The 20,809-nt window shown below is 37.4% G+C and overlaps 1 protein-coding gene across 1 annotated transcript in view; it reads right to left on the reverse strand.

Moving 5' to 3' along the window:
* Window positions 1-20,809, reverse strand: part of Cep112 (centrosomal protein 112) — a 447,190-nt gene that overhangs the window by 226,661 nt on the left and 199,720 nt on the right. The window contains 1 exon segment of the mRNA XM_047546437.1: window positions 12,234-12,341. Within this exon segment, the coding sequence (XP_047402393.1) occupies window positions 12,234-12,341 (108 nt within the window).

Genomic DNA, 20,809 nt, shown 5'->3' on the forward strand with positions numbered 1-20,809 from the left:
GTCTCTCTTGCTGCTTCCTCTACCTCCTTCCCACCTCTAACTGTGGTGTGACTCTGGCTCAGTCCAGGGACTTCCTTTTTTCTTTATTTATGTCTCAGGGTCTGTCATCAGCATTCACCTGGTTGCTCAGCTGGAAAACTTCTAAGTCTCATCTGAGCTTCCTCTCTGCCTCACACTCGATTTCACATCTGCTGACAAATGAGGCCTGCAAAATGTACCCCAAATCTGGCAGCTTGCTATCACCCCACCACACCCAGCTTAGTCCCAGCCCCAGCAGTGTCTTGCCTGACCACCGGAGTCACCTCCAAACCAGTTTCCCTGCTTCTTCTCATCTCCACACCATCGATACTCCACACAGCAGCAGAATGATCTTTTGAAGACGCAAACCAGATCTTGCTTAAATGCCCAATGACTTCCCATCACACTCAATGAAACCCAAACTCCCACCACGGCCTGCAGCACTTGAACAATCTCCCTGCCTGACCTTGGCTCCACCGCATGGCTGTGGCGCCTGCTCCTGACTCTGCCAGGGGTGCTCTCTCCTCGGCCTCAGGGGTGTGGGTGGCTTTCTCCTCTGTTCTCTTCAGGGCTTAGCTCGAGTATCACACTGCAGCAGAGTCCTCCACTGGATGACTGAACCAAACTAACACCTTATATAAAACAGCAATCTTATGCAAAACAGCCCCTTCACTGAAAAACTCCTAGCTTTATTTTCTTCATAGCATTATCATTACCTCACCTAACATTTTAAGGGAGAGAAAGCTTGTTTACCATCATCTCCTAAGTACCTGGACAGTGTTTAGCACAAAGTAGTTGCTCTATAAACTAATCAGTGACTGAGAAGGCATTATGTCTATTTTATATTTTTAATGTATATTTTACATAAAGGGAATAATGAGTTTGCCATATAGCTATCCAAAAAAATTTCAAATGCTATATCTCTGAAAGTAAACACACTTCATACTACCGTTGCTGAAAAGAACTGGAATTAGGGCCTCATCTTTGCGCCCTAATTCCCAGCCTAGGTCAACGTGCCAATTGTGTTAGCCTCAATAAGAAAAATCTCAGGCCAAAAAGAATAGAGCTTCTTCCTGACCTCAACTGCCCTTCCCTCCTTGTCAACACCTGTCCTGTGACGCCAGGCTCCACGGCTTCACTGCCTGGGTCTCTGTCTGAAGCCTGGTAGCGACAAACTGGGTACCCAGCCCGTGGCCTAGAGGAGCCAAATGTGACTGGCGGCACAGCTGAGTTCCCTGAATTAGATGGTTATTAAAAGAAAATAATCATCTAACAGAAGCCTGACCACCAATGAGGAGCAACATGGCTGATTTGTAGCTGGGGCTCAAAAATTATTTATTACAAATTGGAAAAGGAAAGTCAAGCAAAAAGACTTTTAAAAAGAGTAGGACGAGGTGGGCAAGAACAGCCAAAGTGAATAAAAGCGGCATAAATTATACATGCTTAGAAATAAATCATGTGAAAATCCATTTTGAAGAGATTTAGGAGACTTGCAAATGCATGGGCATCAACCACACCCGGGCTTCAATGGCGACGAGAATGCTCCTGAGTTTTTCTAGTCGGATCAGTTTTGTGACCACCCAAACGGCTGCCCACCATTTCTACTTCCCTCCGCTCTCCTCTCTGTCTCAGCAAATGAGCTCGCCTCCTGTTCCACAAGGAAAACCCTTCATAATCTGAGCCCTCTCACCTCCCAGGGCAGTGCCTCTGTCCTCTCTTCCCACCAGCCAAAGCAGGGGCCTCTGCCCCTCCTCTCCGGCCAGCACCTCCACCTGTGGAGAGGGTCCCTCAGGTGCGCTCCACCTGCCCAAGACCCCAAATCCCTGCCACTTGCTTTCTGCCTCTGCTTTTCCAGGGTAGACAAAATAGCCTCACTTTAGGGATCCATTTACAAAAGAAAGGACTGGAAATCCCAGGCTGTCTGCTTTCTGAACATCCCAACTGATCTTAATTTAAAATTTCCCACTTGCTTATCTTGCCTAATTGCTGTTTTGTCTCTTCCACTGTCTTTGCTACCAAAATATTTTTGTTTCAAATAACAGTGGCTTGGTGGCTTGTAAGAGGCTGGTCCTGGAGAGTTCTTTATATTCACTGACAATAAGCATTTATTCTTTCTGGAGAATTTGACCACTTGTTTATCTGCTGAACTCCATTCGTTTTTAAAGACTTTAAAAGAAGATACAAAGTATAAGATTAAAGAACCATATGACAGGATTGCCAAGAACCAAATTCCATAGTTCAGGAAATCCCAGCATGCCTGCTTGGTTGTTTGTTTCCAACATGAATGAGGTTTGTGAAAAGACAATTAGAATTGTCTTTTTGTTCCAACGGGTTATACAGGAAAGAAACAGGAAATCTTGATGAAAGCTTGGGCTTTACAGGATATTTGTGTGAGTATTTATCCCATGCGTTTGATGTTTTGCTTTCCACATCTGTACACTTTATGCCTGCATTCTGGCTAAGATATTTTAAAATACCGTTTTGCTTTTTTTCCACTTCCATTACAGTTCCTGGCATGATGCTTTCTATATGGGAGGGGCTCAAAATTTAAAACTGAAGAAGGAAACTGAGGCCCAGAAGGCACTGTCATTCACTTCCTCTGAATGTCAATTTGCTCATTATAAAATGTGCAGATCAGACTGGACAAGAGCTTCTAAAACTTCACCAGAGTACCCCCAGCAGCAGTGAAAATGAATAGCAACCCCCCCGCCAGGGGATCAGGGGGCCAAGCCTGAAGCAGCCTCGGCAGGCTGGACATTTCTTTGAAATGTCCTATCTTAAAAATTCATGAGAACTTTGCATTTTACAAAACAGGAAAGTGTGTTTGTTTTAATATGACTGTTACCTCACTGGTAAAACTACTTGCTTTCCCACAAAATAACCAAGAGACCATGGAACACTCCAGGAAGCGCATGTGCAGCCTCCATGCACCTCATTTGCTCCCCACCGCAGGGGTCGCCTTCCCCCAGTGTGAGAAGCAGGACACTGGGCAGCACCTAAATCCCCTCCTGGGGGGAATGCTATGATCTTAACCTTTAAATCTTTAACTTTTAAAAGTTTCTAAATGGCAACTGAGAAAGTAGGCAGAAGTCCTAATAGAGGAAACCCAGTTAGGCAGGTTTAAAGGAAAGGGTCAGTGGTGGAACCAGAGAAGTCCACACCTGTCAAGGGAGGGGCACAGAGTCTAATCCAGAGAATGAGCAGAAAGTCACAGAATCTGGAAGGGACCTGGGTGGAGGAACAGCCCCCGCGACAGCAGAGCCTCCTTCCGCGGTGCTCCAACACATACTTCAACATGCTCACTTTCTTTCAAGACAAATTACTGCACAGATAAGTAGTTCTGTAGGAAGTACCACTTTGAAGCAACTCAAAACATTCCTCATAGTACCACCTACACATGGGTTCAATTTCTAGCCTGCAACACCAAGGGAGTGTGTTTAGAGTGGAAGTTGTGAGCGTGGCTCAGGTTCAGGTCTGACTCTGCTGCCTGTTAACAATGCCGGACCCCCGGCCAGTTACATAACTGGATGTGCTTCAGCTTCCACACCTGGAAGATGGGAAGAAGTCCCGGTACCCGACACTCTGGAGAGCTGAGAAGATGGGAAGTGCCGAACACAGGGCACACATGGAGAGCAGGCCTCGCCCAGAGCAGGTCCCAAGAACCACTGGCTGTTAGGATCACCACAGGCCGAGCCACATGTCCTCTGGAAACAGATCTTACATTTAATGAGACCCAACTGTCCTGAGGCTTCTCTCCTCCTGGCAAAGCAGCTTTTTCTTTAAATGCTCGGTCGTGGTTCCAGACTTTGCTACATTTTGGACATTCTCCACTGTATGTTCAAGTTTGTCAGTATTCTGTTTAAAACATGGTGACGAGAATTGACTTTTTCCTTATGCGACTTCCAATGTGAACACCAGATTAGGGCCATGTCCACCACCTCTCTTGTCCACTGTCCCCTGCACTGTACTCCTCCTTACCTCTGCACCTGTCTTTCCTGCCGGCCACTCTACTTTAGAGGCTGATTTTCTAATCCAAAGCACTGAATTCCATATTCAACCTCAAAAAATGTGAGCTACCTAATACCAGCCTATTTGAATCTTCAGAAACTGATTTTTGTTATCTTATATATAAACTACACCTCTGAACTTGAATCATTAAAAAATGGTCTTTTGAACTATCACATCAGCAAAAAAAGGTATCAATACAAAGCCATATTTCCCCATAGGAAGGATGGCTCCATGAAGAACAGGCACTTTACGTAATCCTCGGTCATTACCAGCCTGGCCACCCTGTTCAAAGGACACAGGTTTAATTTAACTGATTTCACGTTTTATGTAGTTATCCTACAGAGCAGAGATCTCTACTTTTATGCCCATCATTTCTCACGATCAACTTTCACAGTAAAAATATTAAAATTTTGGAGTAGTGAGGGGAAATGTTGTTCCAGTTAATAAAATTTTCTGCTGAAAAAAAAATAATTAAAAAAAGATTAAGTAAAAAGTTAATTTATTATACCAATAAAAATTCTCCTAAAATGCACTAGCTCATACTCCTGCCTCTACCTTTCCTTGGTGAGTTGTAGGCTGAAATATTCATTCTCAGCATTGATTAGAATGAACAGGACTGTATAGATGCAGGAAAAATAAAAATGCATCAACCTGAGATATCCCTGTATGATTTCATATAATTCCTATCAGAATTTACCCTTGTATCATTTCTTTTTTTGTGTGTGTGAAAAGAAAACACAGAAAAATTGATGCAATAGTTAATGGCTTCTGTTAATAGTATCATTTCTTTAAAGAATTCATCAATTTTCCTTATTAAGTGTTTTTTAAAATTTTTATAAGTACATTATAGTTATACATAATTGTGAGGTTCATTTTGATGTACGTAAATTTTTAATTATTTATTTTGTGGGAGGTACTGGAATTGAATCCAGGGGTGCCTTACCACTGAGCCACGTCCCCAGTCCTTTTTAAAAATTTTATTCTAATAAAATTTTATTCTAATGTATTTATTTATTTGTTTATTTATTTTGAGATAGGGTCTTGCTAAGTTGTTTAGGGTCTCACTAAGTTGCTGAGGCTGGCTTTGAACTTGTGATCCCCTTCTGCCTCAGTCTCTCAAGTCGCTGGGATTGCTGGCGTGTGCCACTACACCCGGCATGCATTTTTTTAAAAAATTGTTTTTTCTAGATATACATGACAGTACAGTGTATTTTGACATATTATACATACATGGAGTATAACACATTCCAATCAGAATGCCATTCCTGTGGTTGTACATGATGTTATACTGGTCGTGTATTCATATATGAAAATAGGAAAGTTACATCCAATTAATTCTACTATCTTTCCTATTCCCATCACCCCTCCCTTCCCTTTGTTCTTCTGTGTCTAATCCAATGAACTTCTATTCCACCCTTCTTTACCCCACCCAATTGTGAGTCAGCATCCACATATCAGAGAGAACATTCAGTCTTTGGATTTTGAGGATTGACTTATTTCACTTAGCATAATAGTCTCCAGCTCCATCCATTTACTGGCAAATACCACAATTTCATTTTTCTTTATGGCTATGTAATATTCCATTGTGTATATATACCACATTTTCTTTGTCCATTCAACTGTTGAAGTGCACCTAGGTTGTTTTCATAGCTTAGCAATTGTGAACTCTGCTGCTATAAACATTGATATGGCCACATCACTGTAGTATGCTAATTTTAAGTCCTTCTGGTATAAACCGAGAAGTGGGATAGCTGGATCAAATGGTGGTTCCATTCCAAGTTTTCTAAGGAATCTCCATACTGCTTTCCAGAGTGGTAGCACCAATCTGCAGTCCCACCAGAAATATATGAGTGAAACTTTCCCCACATCCTCACCAACATTTATTGTTATTTATATTCTTGATAATTGCCATTCTGACTGGAGTAAGATGGAATCTCAGTGTAGTTTTAATTTGCATTTCTTTAATTGCTAGAGATACTGAACATTTTTTCATATATTTGTTGGTCATTCATATTTCTTCTGTGACATGCCTGTTCAGTTCTTTTGCCTGCTTATTAAATGGGTCATATGGTTTTTTGGTGTGAAGTTATATATCCTGGGTATTAATGCTCTGAGAGCAAAGAATTTCTCCCATTCTGTAGGCTCTCTCCCATGCTTTTAATTGTTTCCTCTGCTGTGAAGATACCACCCCATTTATTGATTCTTGATTTTACCTCTTGCTCTTTAGGAGTCTTGTCGAGGAATTCGGTTCCTAAGCCAATGTGATAAAGATTTGGACCTACTTTTTCTTCTAGTAGGTGCTGGGTCTCTGGTTTAATGCCTAGTTCCTTGATTCACCTACAGTTGAGTTTTGTGCAGGGAGAGATATGGGATCTATTTTCATTTTATGACATATGGATTTCCAGTTTTCCCAGCACCATTTGTTGAAGAGGCTATCTTTTGTCCAATATGTGTTTATGGCACCTTTGTCTAGTATGAGATAACTGAATTTATGTGGGTTTGTTTCTATGTCTTCTGTTCCATTGGTCTTCATGTCTGTTTTTGTGCCAATAATATCTGGCATGCATCTTTGCTAATACTAACACTCAAAAAGTTTCTATGTGGTTGTTCATTCAATTAATTTCATGTGTGTTTCTTTCCTTTGACAGGTCATTTGTTGGAACATTAATGATTTTATCATGGTTTATGCTAATTAGTTATCTGCTAATTGTACTTATTATAAATTTATTATTTTAATAATCAAAGCTGCCAGGTACGGTGGTGCATACCTGTAATCCCAGTGACTTGTGAGGCTGAGGCAGAAGGATCAAGAGTTCAAAGCCAGTGTCAGCAACTTAGTAAGGCATTTAGCAATTCCCCTTCTGTAAATCAAAATTAAAAAGGGCTGGGAATGTGACTCAGTGGTTAAAAAGCACCCCTGGATTTAATCCCTGGTACCAAAAAAAATAAAAAATAAAAGAATAATCAGAGTCACTTTGCCTAACATATTTGCTATAAATATTATTTTACATTTTTAAACAAACTGATTTTTATTTAGTCAAATACGTTTTTGACAAAACAAAACATAAATGTAAACAAGGCACTGAAATCATTTGGCTACTTCTAAATATAAATTTGTCGTCTATTCAATTATCATCAAAACGAAAACAGCAGACTAAAAACTCTCAAAGAGAACTGTTTAACCCTGTGCCCTATCATACAATATCATCTGATTAGTATTTGTGATGCACAATTTTAAATTCTGTTTTCCTCTCTCCTCTTCCTCATCAGTCTCCTTAGAGAAGCCACCATTGTTCTTGTTTGGTTGGTGCTGCTGACACTGCTTTTGATCCCAGCACTGCTTCAAGTATGCCTTGTGATCACAACACAACGATGAGCAACACTCCTTGCACTTCCTTAATATTCTAACTTATACTGGGTTACTTATTAACTATTTCTTTTTCCTTTTCACTCCCCAATAGCAGCCTCCATTTCTGAATATAATTTTCTATACCTACTTTCTAAAGCCACTTTCCCAAGCAACCTCTCTTTGTATTAACTTTGTAGAAAACATTCTTCAGCTCTTTAGACAAAGCATATTTTAGTAGAATTACATATTAATGAGTTAGCATATATCAAAATGGCTTCCAGGTGCCATCACATTAATCCAGAATTAACTACTTCATTCGTGCATAATTTTAAAAAAAGAATCTGATAAAATAACTCCATTTGACTGGATTTTGCAAAGGTCCCCAGTCTTTGGCATCTTTGAAAATAATCTATCTTCTCTATCTTCTTGACTTTTCATCATTTGATTATTTTACATTTATGTCATTTGAATTTATTTTCTAACTTCATTAATCCAAATTTAATACCCAATTAAAATGTGATAAAGTAAAATATAACCTCTATTTACTTTATTCTATTGTTCCTTAGCATTTGTAACTTTAATATGTTTTAATTATCTAAGTAAGGTATGGCACATACTCATTGGGAAATTTCAAGTAAAAAACTTCAGAGCACAAAATGAAAGTCTCAATTTGTCACACCCAATGTATAATTCCATGCCCATTCCACAGACATGTGCAATCTTCTAGATTTGTGCAATGAATTTACATATTGAACTACATGATATGGACACATGTGCTTTAATTTTACATAAATGAGATCATAATATACAAAGTGTTACAAGATGTGCCTTACTCCCCTTATCAATACATTTTAGAAGTCTGCACATGTTGGCACACACAGATCAGATCAATCTTCTTTAATAAGTACATACTATTCCACAGTATGGACTCAGTGTGACTTGTTTAATCATTTGTTCTATTTTCAACTTCTTTTCATTATTCCAAATAATCCTCCACAAACACATGTGCACATATATATTTTTGCACACATATAAATATTTCCACAGGATAGATTCCAAGAAATAAATTTTTTTAATTGAAGGCTATATGAATTAAATTTTAAAATCAGTAATGTATGTGTGTATTCCCATCCACTCCTGTAGTGGCAGCAACTTTTTTAAACATTTCTGTTTCCTACATGTATACATAATATACTGCACAGATCTATCGCTTTTTTTGGTCCCCCTCCCCTTTTTTCCGTAGTAGGAATTTAACCACTGAGCCACATTCCATTCCCAGCCCTTTTTATTTTTTATATTGGGACAGGGTTTTGCTAAGTTGCAAGACAGTCCTCCAACTTGTGATCCTTCCGCCTCAGCCTCCCAAGTCACGGGGATTACAGACATGTGCCATTGCACTCAGTTTATACAGCTCTTTTCTTTATTCACCAAATGTAGACAGTGTTTAGGCTTTCTATTCTAATAAATGGGACTTTAGCCCATTCACACTCCCTCGCTTCGTCTTCCACTCTGGATAGTTGTGTTGCTCTTCTCACTTCCTCGGTTGGTGACCTGAGTTGAGAGAACATACTAAAATCTCCATGTCTCATTTCATTACATGGGCAGCAGCTCAAATCCCCACTTCATGACACAACACCTTAGTGCTCTCCCCCGCCACTTTCTTCCCTTTCTTCCAATTCCAACTACACATGGCACATCACCTTTACTGTTAGAACAGCAAGGTGGATCATATTTATGCTCTGTTTTGTAAACATAAGCTAGTTCTGAATGTTGAACACCAATGAACATCAATTATTATGACTATGAATACTGTTCAAAGTGGAGCCTTATTTTGTTAAGACTGTATTTCCTTCTTTACTGGTCCAGTGTCCTAACTCCAGTTGATAGCTGCCACGGGATAGTGTGGCCTATAATCATCAGATTTACTAAGGTTGTAGAACAAGTCTGAAATGTGTGTTTTTACATAAAATCATATGTATTTTAAACTCTGACAACTCATTCAAAAACTGGTTTCAGAAACGCTGGGTTGGCCAAACAAAAACAAGTTTGAGGCTCGACTGGTCTGAAACCAGCCAGTTTGCCATGTCTATGTTTAAGATTATCCCTTTGTCTCTGGTCCTCTAAGAGCCACAGAGATATATTTATTGGGTCTCTTCTCCTTCAACTCTGAAAATCTCCTGTGTTTTTTCTTTAAGAAACTTCTTTCCTCTTTGTTCTGTGTTCTCCCTTGGACTTCTCCACAGATGGATCTGTTCATCTTCCCAGGTGACTGGCCCAGTCTTTTCCTGTTCTGTCTCTGCCTTTTTCTCAGTTTCTGGGAGATTTCCTCAACTTTGTTTTTCAAGAAGTTAAAAGCAACCTAGCACAGCAGCTGTGAGCAGGGACTCAAGAATTGGGAAGCTCGGGTCTGAATCGTGTTAGCAATCAGTATGCATAGTGACCCTGGGCAAGGACGTACATTCTTGGGGCCTCGATTTCCTCAGTGGTGAATGAGCATAATAGCACTACCTACTTCTCTTGCATTCTGTGTTCTATTTCAGTGAATTTTGCTCTTCATTTGTTTTCTTCCCTCTGCTTTTTGGGGGTTTAAGATGCTCATCTTTTTCTAGTTTCCTAAGATAGACACCTGTACCATTTGACACCTTTTTTATTTTTTAACAACCGCATATAATACTTTAAGTTTCCCCCAAAACACTACTTTTTCTACACCTCATGAGTTTTGATGTCATGTTTTCATTTTCTTTCTTCTTTTTGATCTAGTTTTTGGGAGCGGTAGGGACTGAAGCCGGAGCTTCACACGTCCTAAGCATCCACTCTCCCAGTGAGCGGCCTTGTCAGACCAGTGTTTTCATTTTCCTTCAGTTCTAGTGTCTTGCTGTTTTCTTTTGTGGCAACCTTCATACTTACTATAATAAAGTAATTTTAAAGCAACCAAATAAGAGTTATAAAATTGGATACATCTTCTACACATATAGTTTTTTACTACTATTAAAACTCTTTAATAAGTTTTTAAATCTTTCTTAAGGTATCAGAGAAACATCACATAGACTATTTGGCAAGAAGGAAAGAATACCAGAGGGATCAGAAATTGGATCGGCCTTAAGTTTTACACTATTTAACTTGTGACCTCAAGAAAATCTTTTTACTACCGAGGATTAAGAATATAAACTCATATAAGCCCCAAACCACACACACCCAGAGGTGATAAGTAGTGATACTTTCACTGATGATCACATTAAGAACATCAAACCTAACTTCTAACATAAAGGTAGTAGATATCTATTGATCAAAAGTGAAATCAATTCAACAGCAATGAATTGTTTCTATTTTGAACTCAATCACAGAAACAATGTAATAAAAGTTGAAGGAAACGTAAGAGAAAGTTTCTGCTCTCTTTTAGAGTATGCTTTCCAGATAAAAGCATACATTTATACATGGATACATTTATAAATAATACAAGAACCAAGTGTGCAAAATAAGGAGATGGTAGATGCTGTCACTTTAAAGAAGAGACTGGAGTGGGTTGAAAGGTCATGTAACGTTTGATGAGAGCTGAACACAAGTTGGGCATGACTGGACTACACCAAACAGAACAGGATGGCGGAGAAGCTGATAAGAAGGACCAAACCACGAGATCTTCTCTTTATAACTACTTTGCCATTACACCATCCCTAAGCAAGTAGCTCAAGTCAGATATTTTTACCAACATTTTAGGATTAAAACAACATCAACCCCGAGGACACATATCAGATCAGACTTCCTTCTTACTGAATTCAAGTGAGCCACTAATTGCTGTCAATTAGCAGAAAAAATAAAATTCAGCAGTCACAAGGGATTAATTAGTTTTTTATATAGTACCTGCTGAATGGGGGTTAAATATAATAATGTAAAAAATTATTCCCATTTCAGATTTAAAAGATTCAAATATAATCTTCAGAAAAAATTTTCTTAACCTGAGTGACTAAGCTAATTAATGTTTTTCCAGATATTAAGGAAACAAGACAAATTACACAAGTAAAAATTAATAGCTACATAAGTATTATGGGAATAAACAGGAATGTATTTAAAAGAAAATAATTTTTTTTAAAATTGTTTTTTAAGAGGCAGAGGCCTGAGGAGAAGACCCAGCCTCCTTCCGTGTGGTCAGAGCCCTCGCCCAGTGCTCCCACAGACCCACAGACCACGCCTTTCTGCTGCATCCTCTAGCCCGGTCTCAAGTTGCTATTTTTGTGCCCCAAATACTCCCAGTTTCTCTTCTGAGGACCTCTGAATTTGCTGTTCCCTCCCAGGAATACCATTCCTCCTGAGAGCACCAGCTGCCCCTTCCTAGTTTTCGGACTCAGCAAAAGAGTCAGGGCTTCCATGACCACGTGCCCAGAGCTGTGTTCCCTGCCATGCTCCGTGGGCTCAACTTGTGAGGGCACCCTCTTTACTTCCAGTCTGACTACCTACCAAAGTGGGAGCTCTGCGAGGACAGGAGACTTGTCTCTCCGCCCTGCTCTCCTCGGTGCTGTCACAGTGCCCAGGAAGAGCAGGAGCCCGACACCCCCTCTAATGGTCTGACAGGATCAGAATTCAAGAATCACATACATGTTTCAATTAAACATTCAGATTAGCAGACTTTAAGAACAAGCGTCAGTGGAGTGTTAAAATTCTATTTCTGAATTTTATTAAAACAAATGTTACTTTAATATTTCAAACATGAGTAATAAAAGCTCTTAGTAACATTTCATTCTGAAATTTTGTGATGTAAAGGTTTAAAAGATAGATTATATGTATGTTAAAAAGTCTGTAAAAATAAAACATTTAAAAAAATTTTTTTAATAATTAAATGGTATCATCAAAATGAACAACCAACCTGCTGCTCGTATCTTTGTTTGACATCCTCCAGTTGCCATAAAAACTCCGTGGACTGTTTTTCACGTAGAGACTTGGATCTAATGAGATCTGCTTCTACCTTCTCCATCTATAAAATTAAAAAATCAAGTTTAACACTGTTTAAAGAAACAATTGTAATCCATACTTTAAAAAATTTATTCATTCATTAAAATGATAGATCTTAAACATCACATCAATTGTAATGATTAATCAATTTAATCAAATGGTTAAAACAATGAAACATTAATTTATTTTAATACAGTTTAATAATTAAAGGAGGAAATTAAAACTGGTATATAGCTGACTATATTCTAATATAACAACAGTATAATGGAAATATAATTATGAGCACTTAAATTTTATTCAACATGATTGTATTAAGCATACCAAGGGATACAATGCTTAATGGGTGAAACTATTTCTGAATATATAAAGACTAACAACTTGATCATAAATGGATAATTAACACAGTTTCAAAGTGAGCAAAGGATCTGAATAGACATTTCTCCAAAGAAGATATACAAATGGCAAAAAAAGGTATAAAAAGATGACCAAATCATTATCATTAGGCAAATACAAAATTAAAACAAGAATGACAAACCACTTCACACCCACTAGAATAGCTATAATCAAAAAGACAATGACAAGCATTATTGGTAAAGAAGTGGAGAAATTGGAACCTGCAACACTACTGCTGGGAATGTAAAATGACATAGGCAAACAGGAAGATGGTCTGGCAATTCCTCACAGAGTTACCATGTGACCTAAAAATTCCAGTCCTGTTTAAGAAATGAAGACATACAACCAGACACAAAAATTAACATACAAATGTTCATAGCAATATTATTCTTAGCGGACCTAAAGAGGAAACAAACCAAGTCCATAAGTTGATAAATGAATAAATATAGTATATTCAATGGATTATTATTCAGTTATAAGACAAGTTACAATGTGTGAACCCTGAAAGCAATTTTAGGTTAAGTATCATAGAAGACCACATATTACATGATTCCATTTATAGTAAATTTCCAGGATGGGCAAATCCATAGAAACAGAAAAAGAAGACTACTGATTTCCTAGGGTGTGATGGGGGAGTTGAGGGTAGGAGGATGTCCATACTTTCTTTCTGGGGAGATGAAAATGTTCTAAAATTGAATGTGCTGACGGTTGCCCAACTTCATGACTACATTAAAAACCACTGAACTGTACACTTATGAGCAAATTGTTGGCTTGTGAACTGTACCTCAACAAAGCCATTATTTAAAAAAAAACAAAACAAAACAAAACAGTAAGAGTCAAGGACTCCATCACATCTTGGACCTCCCAAGATCCAGTGCCAGTTACCACACCCGGTCTCTCCTCCAACACTATCCCACCACCACCTCCACCAAGCTAACCTGCCTGCCTCCTTGCTCTCCTCATAGGGCCTAGAAGCTTTCCCCCAGGTATCCACCTGGTTTCTTTCTCCAAGTTTTAAGGTTTTGCTTAAATGTTACCTTTATACTGAGGCCTCCCAGACACCCCATTTTTAACTTTGTTGTGGCTCCCCTTCCCCCCAGTTCATGTAGTCCCCATTTCCAGCTTTGGTGTTCTTTTGCCCCACAGAATATATCACCTTCAGGTTCACTTCTTCTTCAGGGTTGTTTTCACTGTCCATCTTCCCCACTGTGATGTAGCCCAGGTTCACTATGTATCCCAACCACTTAGCACAATGCCTGGTACACACAGGGATTCCATGAATACAAATCAAATGAAGGAAAAAAAAAAAAAAAAAAAAAGACAGCATACCCGAGTTAGTTCAAGATTTGCTGAATGCACAAATTTCAACCTTTAGTGTCAAATTATTTGTGACAAAATAACAAATGAAATAACATAAGTAAGAGATGTGTTTACAACCGGTAACAAATAAGCTCTCCGTGTCAGTGACATGAACATAGCACCATTTCTTCACAGCACTGCAGCCTGTCCTTCTACCCCTGCACATTTGGGTATGATTTGGGAAAACACTTTTTTTCTGAGGCAATTTTAAGTTAATGTGACAACCATTCTATCATAGGCTACTTCATATTCCTTATTATTCTGCTTCACTGGTCCGTGAGCTACTTGTTCTTTTCCACTTGTACACAATGCCATCTTTCAGGGTACCCTTTGGTAAGCATTAAGATTAGTGAAAACATGAATATTAGAGAAAAATGAACCAAGAAAAGTATTTCCTCCACAGCTTTTCATTGTTACATTTTGAAAATTCAAATGCATTTATTCAAACATGATTAAGCTTCTAAGAACAAAGATATTCAATGACAAGTAACCAGTTTCACTGTATGAGAACAAAATGCATCCTACCACTCACTATTGCTACCTAACAAATACCACATTGCAGTTTCTGATTCTTACTGTGACATTTGGAGCACCTAGATTATAACAATGTTTCTTTGTAAATATTAAGTATCATAACTCTGAAAATCAAATTTGATTATCAAATATCCAAGTATTTCTTTGTAAATATCAAGGATCATAACCCTGAAAATACTCAGCTCCTTAACCTGTCCTCAGCAATCCACAAGCCAGCATCACTGGCATTTCCCAAACAAGCCTGGTTGTTCTTGGTTCTACCATATTTTGCTCTTCACACTACCTGATATACCACTCCATTCTTTCCTCAGCCAGTTAACTTTTAAGGCTGTGTCTGGATTCACCAAACTTGGGCAGCGGAGGAATGATAATGTTCAACCTAGGAGCTCTGCATAAGGCTTTCCCAGGCCATAAAGCAAACCCATGTTCTCACACATCTGCACAGCAGAGGGTCTAACCCCACCTGACCCTGGTGGTCAAGCAGTGACCCTACCCAGTGTTGAAGCCCAGCCAGAGGAGGCAGGCCCATGACTGCACATGACAGTGAAGCATGGCCTCTGGCTCTGCCCATGCCAAGCCGCTGAGCTGAGCTAAGCAACTCCAGAAACCTTTCCCAGCCTCAGGAATACAGCCTGCAGCCCGTACAACTACAGATCCCAAGCACTAGTACTGCCTTACCAAGAAATGCAGCCTACAACGCTACCTGATCAGAAGTGACTGAAGAGCCCCAACAGTCACTGTACCTGACCACAGAGCCCAACTAGTGGTCTCACTGGACTGTAGGATACAGCCAACAGCCCTACCTAACCTCTGAGCACAGGCAGAGAACCAGCCTAACTAGAGAAACCAATAGCAAGGTCTGCCTGGTAGCAGTCACTACCAGATAGCCCACCCAGAATCCCCGGATAGACTTAAGAGTGAAGGTCTATATCTTCCCAAAAACACACACACAGAGGCTAGAAAGTGTGGCTGCTTCTTCAAATTCGTGAACACCAAGGCAAGGACATAAGGGACACAAAGAATAAGGGATATGTGATACCATCAAAAGAAACTAACAAAATTCCTATTTTGGAATCCAAAGAAATAGTAATCTATTAAATGACTAGCAAAGAATTCACAATAATCCTCTTAAGCAAGTTCATGGAACTACCAGAAAATATGGCTGGATAAAAATTAAATGTATTTGAAAACAACACACAAAATGGTAAGTTTGAAAGAAACAATTTTTAAAAACAGAAATCCTATAAATAAAGAATATAATAACTGAAATAAAAAATTAAACAGAAAGCCTGACCATCAGACTCAATTAAGTAGAAGAAACCATCAGTGAGTTCAAAGACAGGACATTTGAAAACATCTGGTCAGAGAAGAAAAACGAAAAAGAATGGAGAAACCCTCTGAGAATTACGTTACACCACTGAGAAACCTAACTTTTGCACAACAGGAATTCAAGAACAAGAGAAAGAAAAAGGTCGCAAATGATATTTCAGAAAACAATGACTGAAGACTTCAGACATCTAGGGAAAGATGCCAATATCCAGATACGGGTAACTCAGATATCTCTAAACAAATTCAACCCAATGAGAAATTCACATCAATTTGAGATACATCAAATCAAACTATCAAAAATCAAAGACAATTCTGAAAACTGGAAGAGATAAAATTCATATCACATACAAGGAGGTCTCATTGTGGCTATCAGCTAAATTCTTAGCAGAAACATTGCAGGCCAGGACAGAGTAAGATGTAATATTTGAAGTGAGAAAGAATAAAAACTATTAACCAAGAATACTTTACCTGGAAAACTGTCCTTCAGAAATTAGAGATAAATAAAATATTTCCAGGAAAAACAAAAAGTTAGAGAAGTTCAGCACCACTAGGTCTGTCTTACAGGAATTGCTAACGGAAGTTTTTTAAGCTTAAATGTTTACAATAAAAAAAGAAAAAGAAAAAGCTGCTAATCAATAACACAAAGCATAGGAAAGTACAAAGCTCATTGGTATAAAAGACACATGTTACATTCGAAATTCTCCAGTACTATGATGGTGGCATGTAAAGCAACTGTATCTCCTGTATGAAGGTTAAAAGACAAAGCTATTAAAAATGACCATAACTACATAATTGTTAAGGGATACAAATTAGAAAAAAGATGTAAACTGTGACATGGAAAAAAGAAATGGAGTAGGAGGGGAGAATAAAAGTGAAGTGCTTTTATGTGTGATCAGAACTATTATCAGCTTAAACAGCTGATTATGTTTTATTTGTTACTCCTCATGGCAACCACAAAGCAGAAGCCCATAGTCATTGAGTAAAACCCAAAAAGAAAGAATTCAGTGTTTATCACTGCAGAAAATCATCAAACCACAAAGGGAGAGAGAAAGAGAGGAAGAAAGAACCTACAGAATAGCCAGAAAAAAATACTACACAATGGTAGCAACAAGTTCTTGCCTATCAATAGTTACCTGGAATATAAAACAGACTAAGAAAGCAGGCGAACCGACAGCCCAATAATAGGAAATGCACCCCTTTGCCTGGCGTGAGAGTTGAGAGAGAGAGAGAGAGAGAGAGAGAGAGAGAAAGAGAGACAGACACAAGGAGAGAGAATGAGACCCGAACATGTGGTAGCTGCATGGTCTACTTTTCCAGTTTGAAGAGACGTTAGATGTACTCTAGCTACTAATGACCACATGCTGACTGATTCACCTTAGATGAAATAGCAGGAAAATCTTAAACTTTACCACAAGAAGATAAAAGAGGTCCCTCCTGTACCAAAAAAGATCTGCAGATCTCTTTCAGTATTCTTGAAGGTGTGGGGTGAGAACTTGATCAGTTTGTGTCTAGCACCTTGTTCTCTAAAGGATCTCTCAGCAAAGTAAAATTCAAACCTTGCCTGGTAATAAATAAGAGCATTGTCAAGTAGACTTCTGATATATTAAATAAGGAGCACAGATCTCAAAAAAATGATAAAAACATTCTTTATACTTTGTAAAGTTTAACCATTGATGAAAGATAGGAACTGAAACTTAACATGAAGGGATCAGCTCCATTCAAACAAGGTTACTGAGAACCAGGAATCATACATTAAGTTTAATCTAGTTTTATCAGTTGCAGATTGTTTTTCCTTCAAAATAGTTTTATTGTCATCTTTGCCCACCTCTGTCATCCTGACTTTACAAAGAACTTTGATCAGGTAGCCACTGCTCATGGTGGGATGAAGTTTCCCTTTGGAATAAAAGTCTATGTTTTCAATATAATTTGCTATTAAAGAAGAAGAACATGATTTCTGTGAAAAGATAATACAGTTCTATAAAAATATTATACCCATATGTATTATGTAAATTAAGCAAGACTACTCTAAGAATCCTAGTTGCTGCTGTTGCTGCTGCTACTCTTACCATTACTAGTGTAGAAAAGGTCTCTATGATCTTGTGTGTACTGGGAAAGTTAGAAGGAGATAAAGACACATCACATCACTTTTAAAGTCATTTTGCTTATCTTTATTTTCTAATCTTTCTCAAGTAAAAGATTGTTCTTAACTATTCTTTTTTTCAGGTTTTTTTTTATTGTAAACAAATGGGATACATCTTGTTTCTCTGTTTGTACATGGAGTAAAGGCATACCATTTGTGTAATCATAAATTTACATAGAGTAATGTTGTTAGATTCATTCTGTTATTTTTTCTCTTCCCCCACCCTTCTTTTCCCTCTATACCGTCCTTCCTTCCTCCATTCTTGCCCCTCTCCCTAACCCTAACCCTAACCCTAACTGTTCTTAACTATTCTTAAGAGTAAAAATAACATCTTACTGGACTTATTTAAATCTTCAGATAATTTTCACTTATACAATTTATTATAACATCTATACAGTTTCTACCATTGACTTGATATTTTAATCTACTCTTACCAGTTTCATAAATAAAATTTGAGGGATTGTTCTATATACTAAAGTGAAAATTTATGTGAAATTTTTATTTAAACATAAAACCTGTATATGGAACATTTGTTACCTTTTTGGCCTTCTTAAAGGTAATCTAGAAACACTAATATTAGATTGGTTATTTTGTTTCCTATCTCTTTTCAGATGATTCTTAGCAGTAAATTTAATTTCTCTTCCATTATGAACAATAACAAAAACGTTATTCAGAATCTCCTCAGTATTTTAAAAGCTACCCAGGTTGACATTCAGAAGTATAAGAAGGCTTCAGAACATGGGATATCTAATTATTGTTTGAGGCTGAAATTATTTGTAATAATCTTAGATATGAGTGCTAACTTCTCCTGATTACTGTTGGTATAAAAATGGATGAAATGTCTGAAATTATTTCCTTAGAGAAGTGTAATTATCTGAGAAATGATTTTTCTTCAGATTTAAATATTGTTTAGTATTAACATTAGTTACAAAGATTGTCTTGGTTATATATTTCTATTATTCTTGATTGGCTATAATCTATTATTTATGTTTGCAAAAGAAGAAAAGTATTTTAGTTGTAAACTTATTTACAAGTAGGCTGTAATCTTTTTTCCCTTTTTATGCTAAGTCAAAAAATGGTAAAATTGGATGTTAAGCATGTTCATTTTAAAAATTTTACTGCTATAATACAAAGTTAAATAAAATATTAAGTTTGTTTTTACTCTCAAAAAAAAAATAGACTAAATTCTCAATCAAAAGTCAGAGGCTGAGCATGGTTGTGCACACCTATAGCCCCAAGTACTGCAAAAAATCAGACTGGCTGAATCAATTTTTTAAAAAGCTATATGAATCTTATAAGAGGCTCACTTCACATTTAAGAATATGGACTGAAAGTGAAGGGATAAAAAAGATGTTCCATGCAAATGAAAACCAAAAGAGTAAAGGTACCCATAATTACATCAGACAAAATAGGATTTAAGTAAAAAGAGCTAAAGAAAGTCACTATATAGTGTTAAAGAGATCAATTCATCAAAGAATACAACAATTGTAACTACATATGCACTTAACATAAGAGCACTTAAATATGTAAAATAAATATTAATAGATCTGAAGTGAGAAGTAGACTGTAATACAATAATGGTACAGGACGTCAAGAGATCACTTGAAGCAATGGACAGATCATCTAGAAAGAAAATCAATAAGAAAACATTGGACTTGAATTTCACTTTAGACCAAATGGACCTACTAGAACACTGCATTCAATAGCAACATGATACAAGTTATTCTCAAGTGCATATAGAACATTCTCCAAAACAGATCATATGTTAGACTATAAAACAAATTTTAACAAATCTAATGGAACTGAAGTCATTTAGATTTTCTTTTTATTAGTGCATTTAATTATACATAATTGTTGGGTTCATTTTGACATACGTATAAATGAACAGAACATAATTTGTTCCTTTTCGATCCCTATTACTACCTCCTTCCTCCTTCCCCCAATTCCCTTCCTTTATTTGATTGGTCTTCTTTCTATTAATTCATTCTTCAATTGGCACATTAGTTATACATAAAACAGAATTTGCTGTAATGTATTTGTACATGCACAGAACATAGTTCAATTTCACTCCACAGTTCTTTCCCTTCCTCATCCCTCCTTCTTCTCCCTCAATCTACTTCATCTACTCCACTGTTCTCCCTTCTATTTTCACGAGAGTCCCCTTTTTAAAACGATTTCTTATTTCTTGTTAGCTTTCATATATGAGAGAAAAACACTCAACTTCTGACTTTCTGAGTCTGGTTTATTTCGCTCAGGATGTTCTCCAGTTCCTTCCCTTTACCAGAAAATGACATAATTTCTTTCTTCTTTATGGCTGAGTAAAAACTCCATTGTGTACAAATACTATATTTTCTTTATCCAAGGGATAACTAAGCTGGTTCCATAACTTAGCGATTGTGAATTACACTGCTATAAACATTGGTATGCATGTTTCACTGCAGTATTCTGGAAATGTAGAAATTTTCTTATTCAATCACAATAGTATGAAACTACAAATATATAATAAGAAAAATCTTGGAAAATTCTCAAATATGTGGAAATTAAGCAACACACTCCTGAATAACCAATGAACGAAAGAAGTCAAAAGTGATATAAAATATCTCGAGACAAATAAAATGGAAACGATGATACTAAAACTTATGGTATGGAGGAAAAGTAACTCTAAAGGGAAATTTACAGCAATAAATGCATGGTACAATAAAAAGGAAAGGTTTTAAATAAACAACCTAATGGTA

Source organism: Sciurus carolinensis, chromosome 3 (assembly GCF_902686445.1).
Source record: "Sciurus carolinensis chromosome 3, mSciCar1.2, whole genome shotgun sequence".
NCBI classification, from domain to species: Eukaryota; Metazoa; Chordata; class Mammalia; order Rodentia; family Sciuridae; genus Sciurus; species Sciurus carolinensis.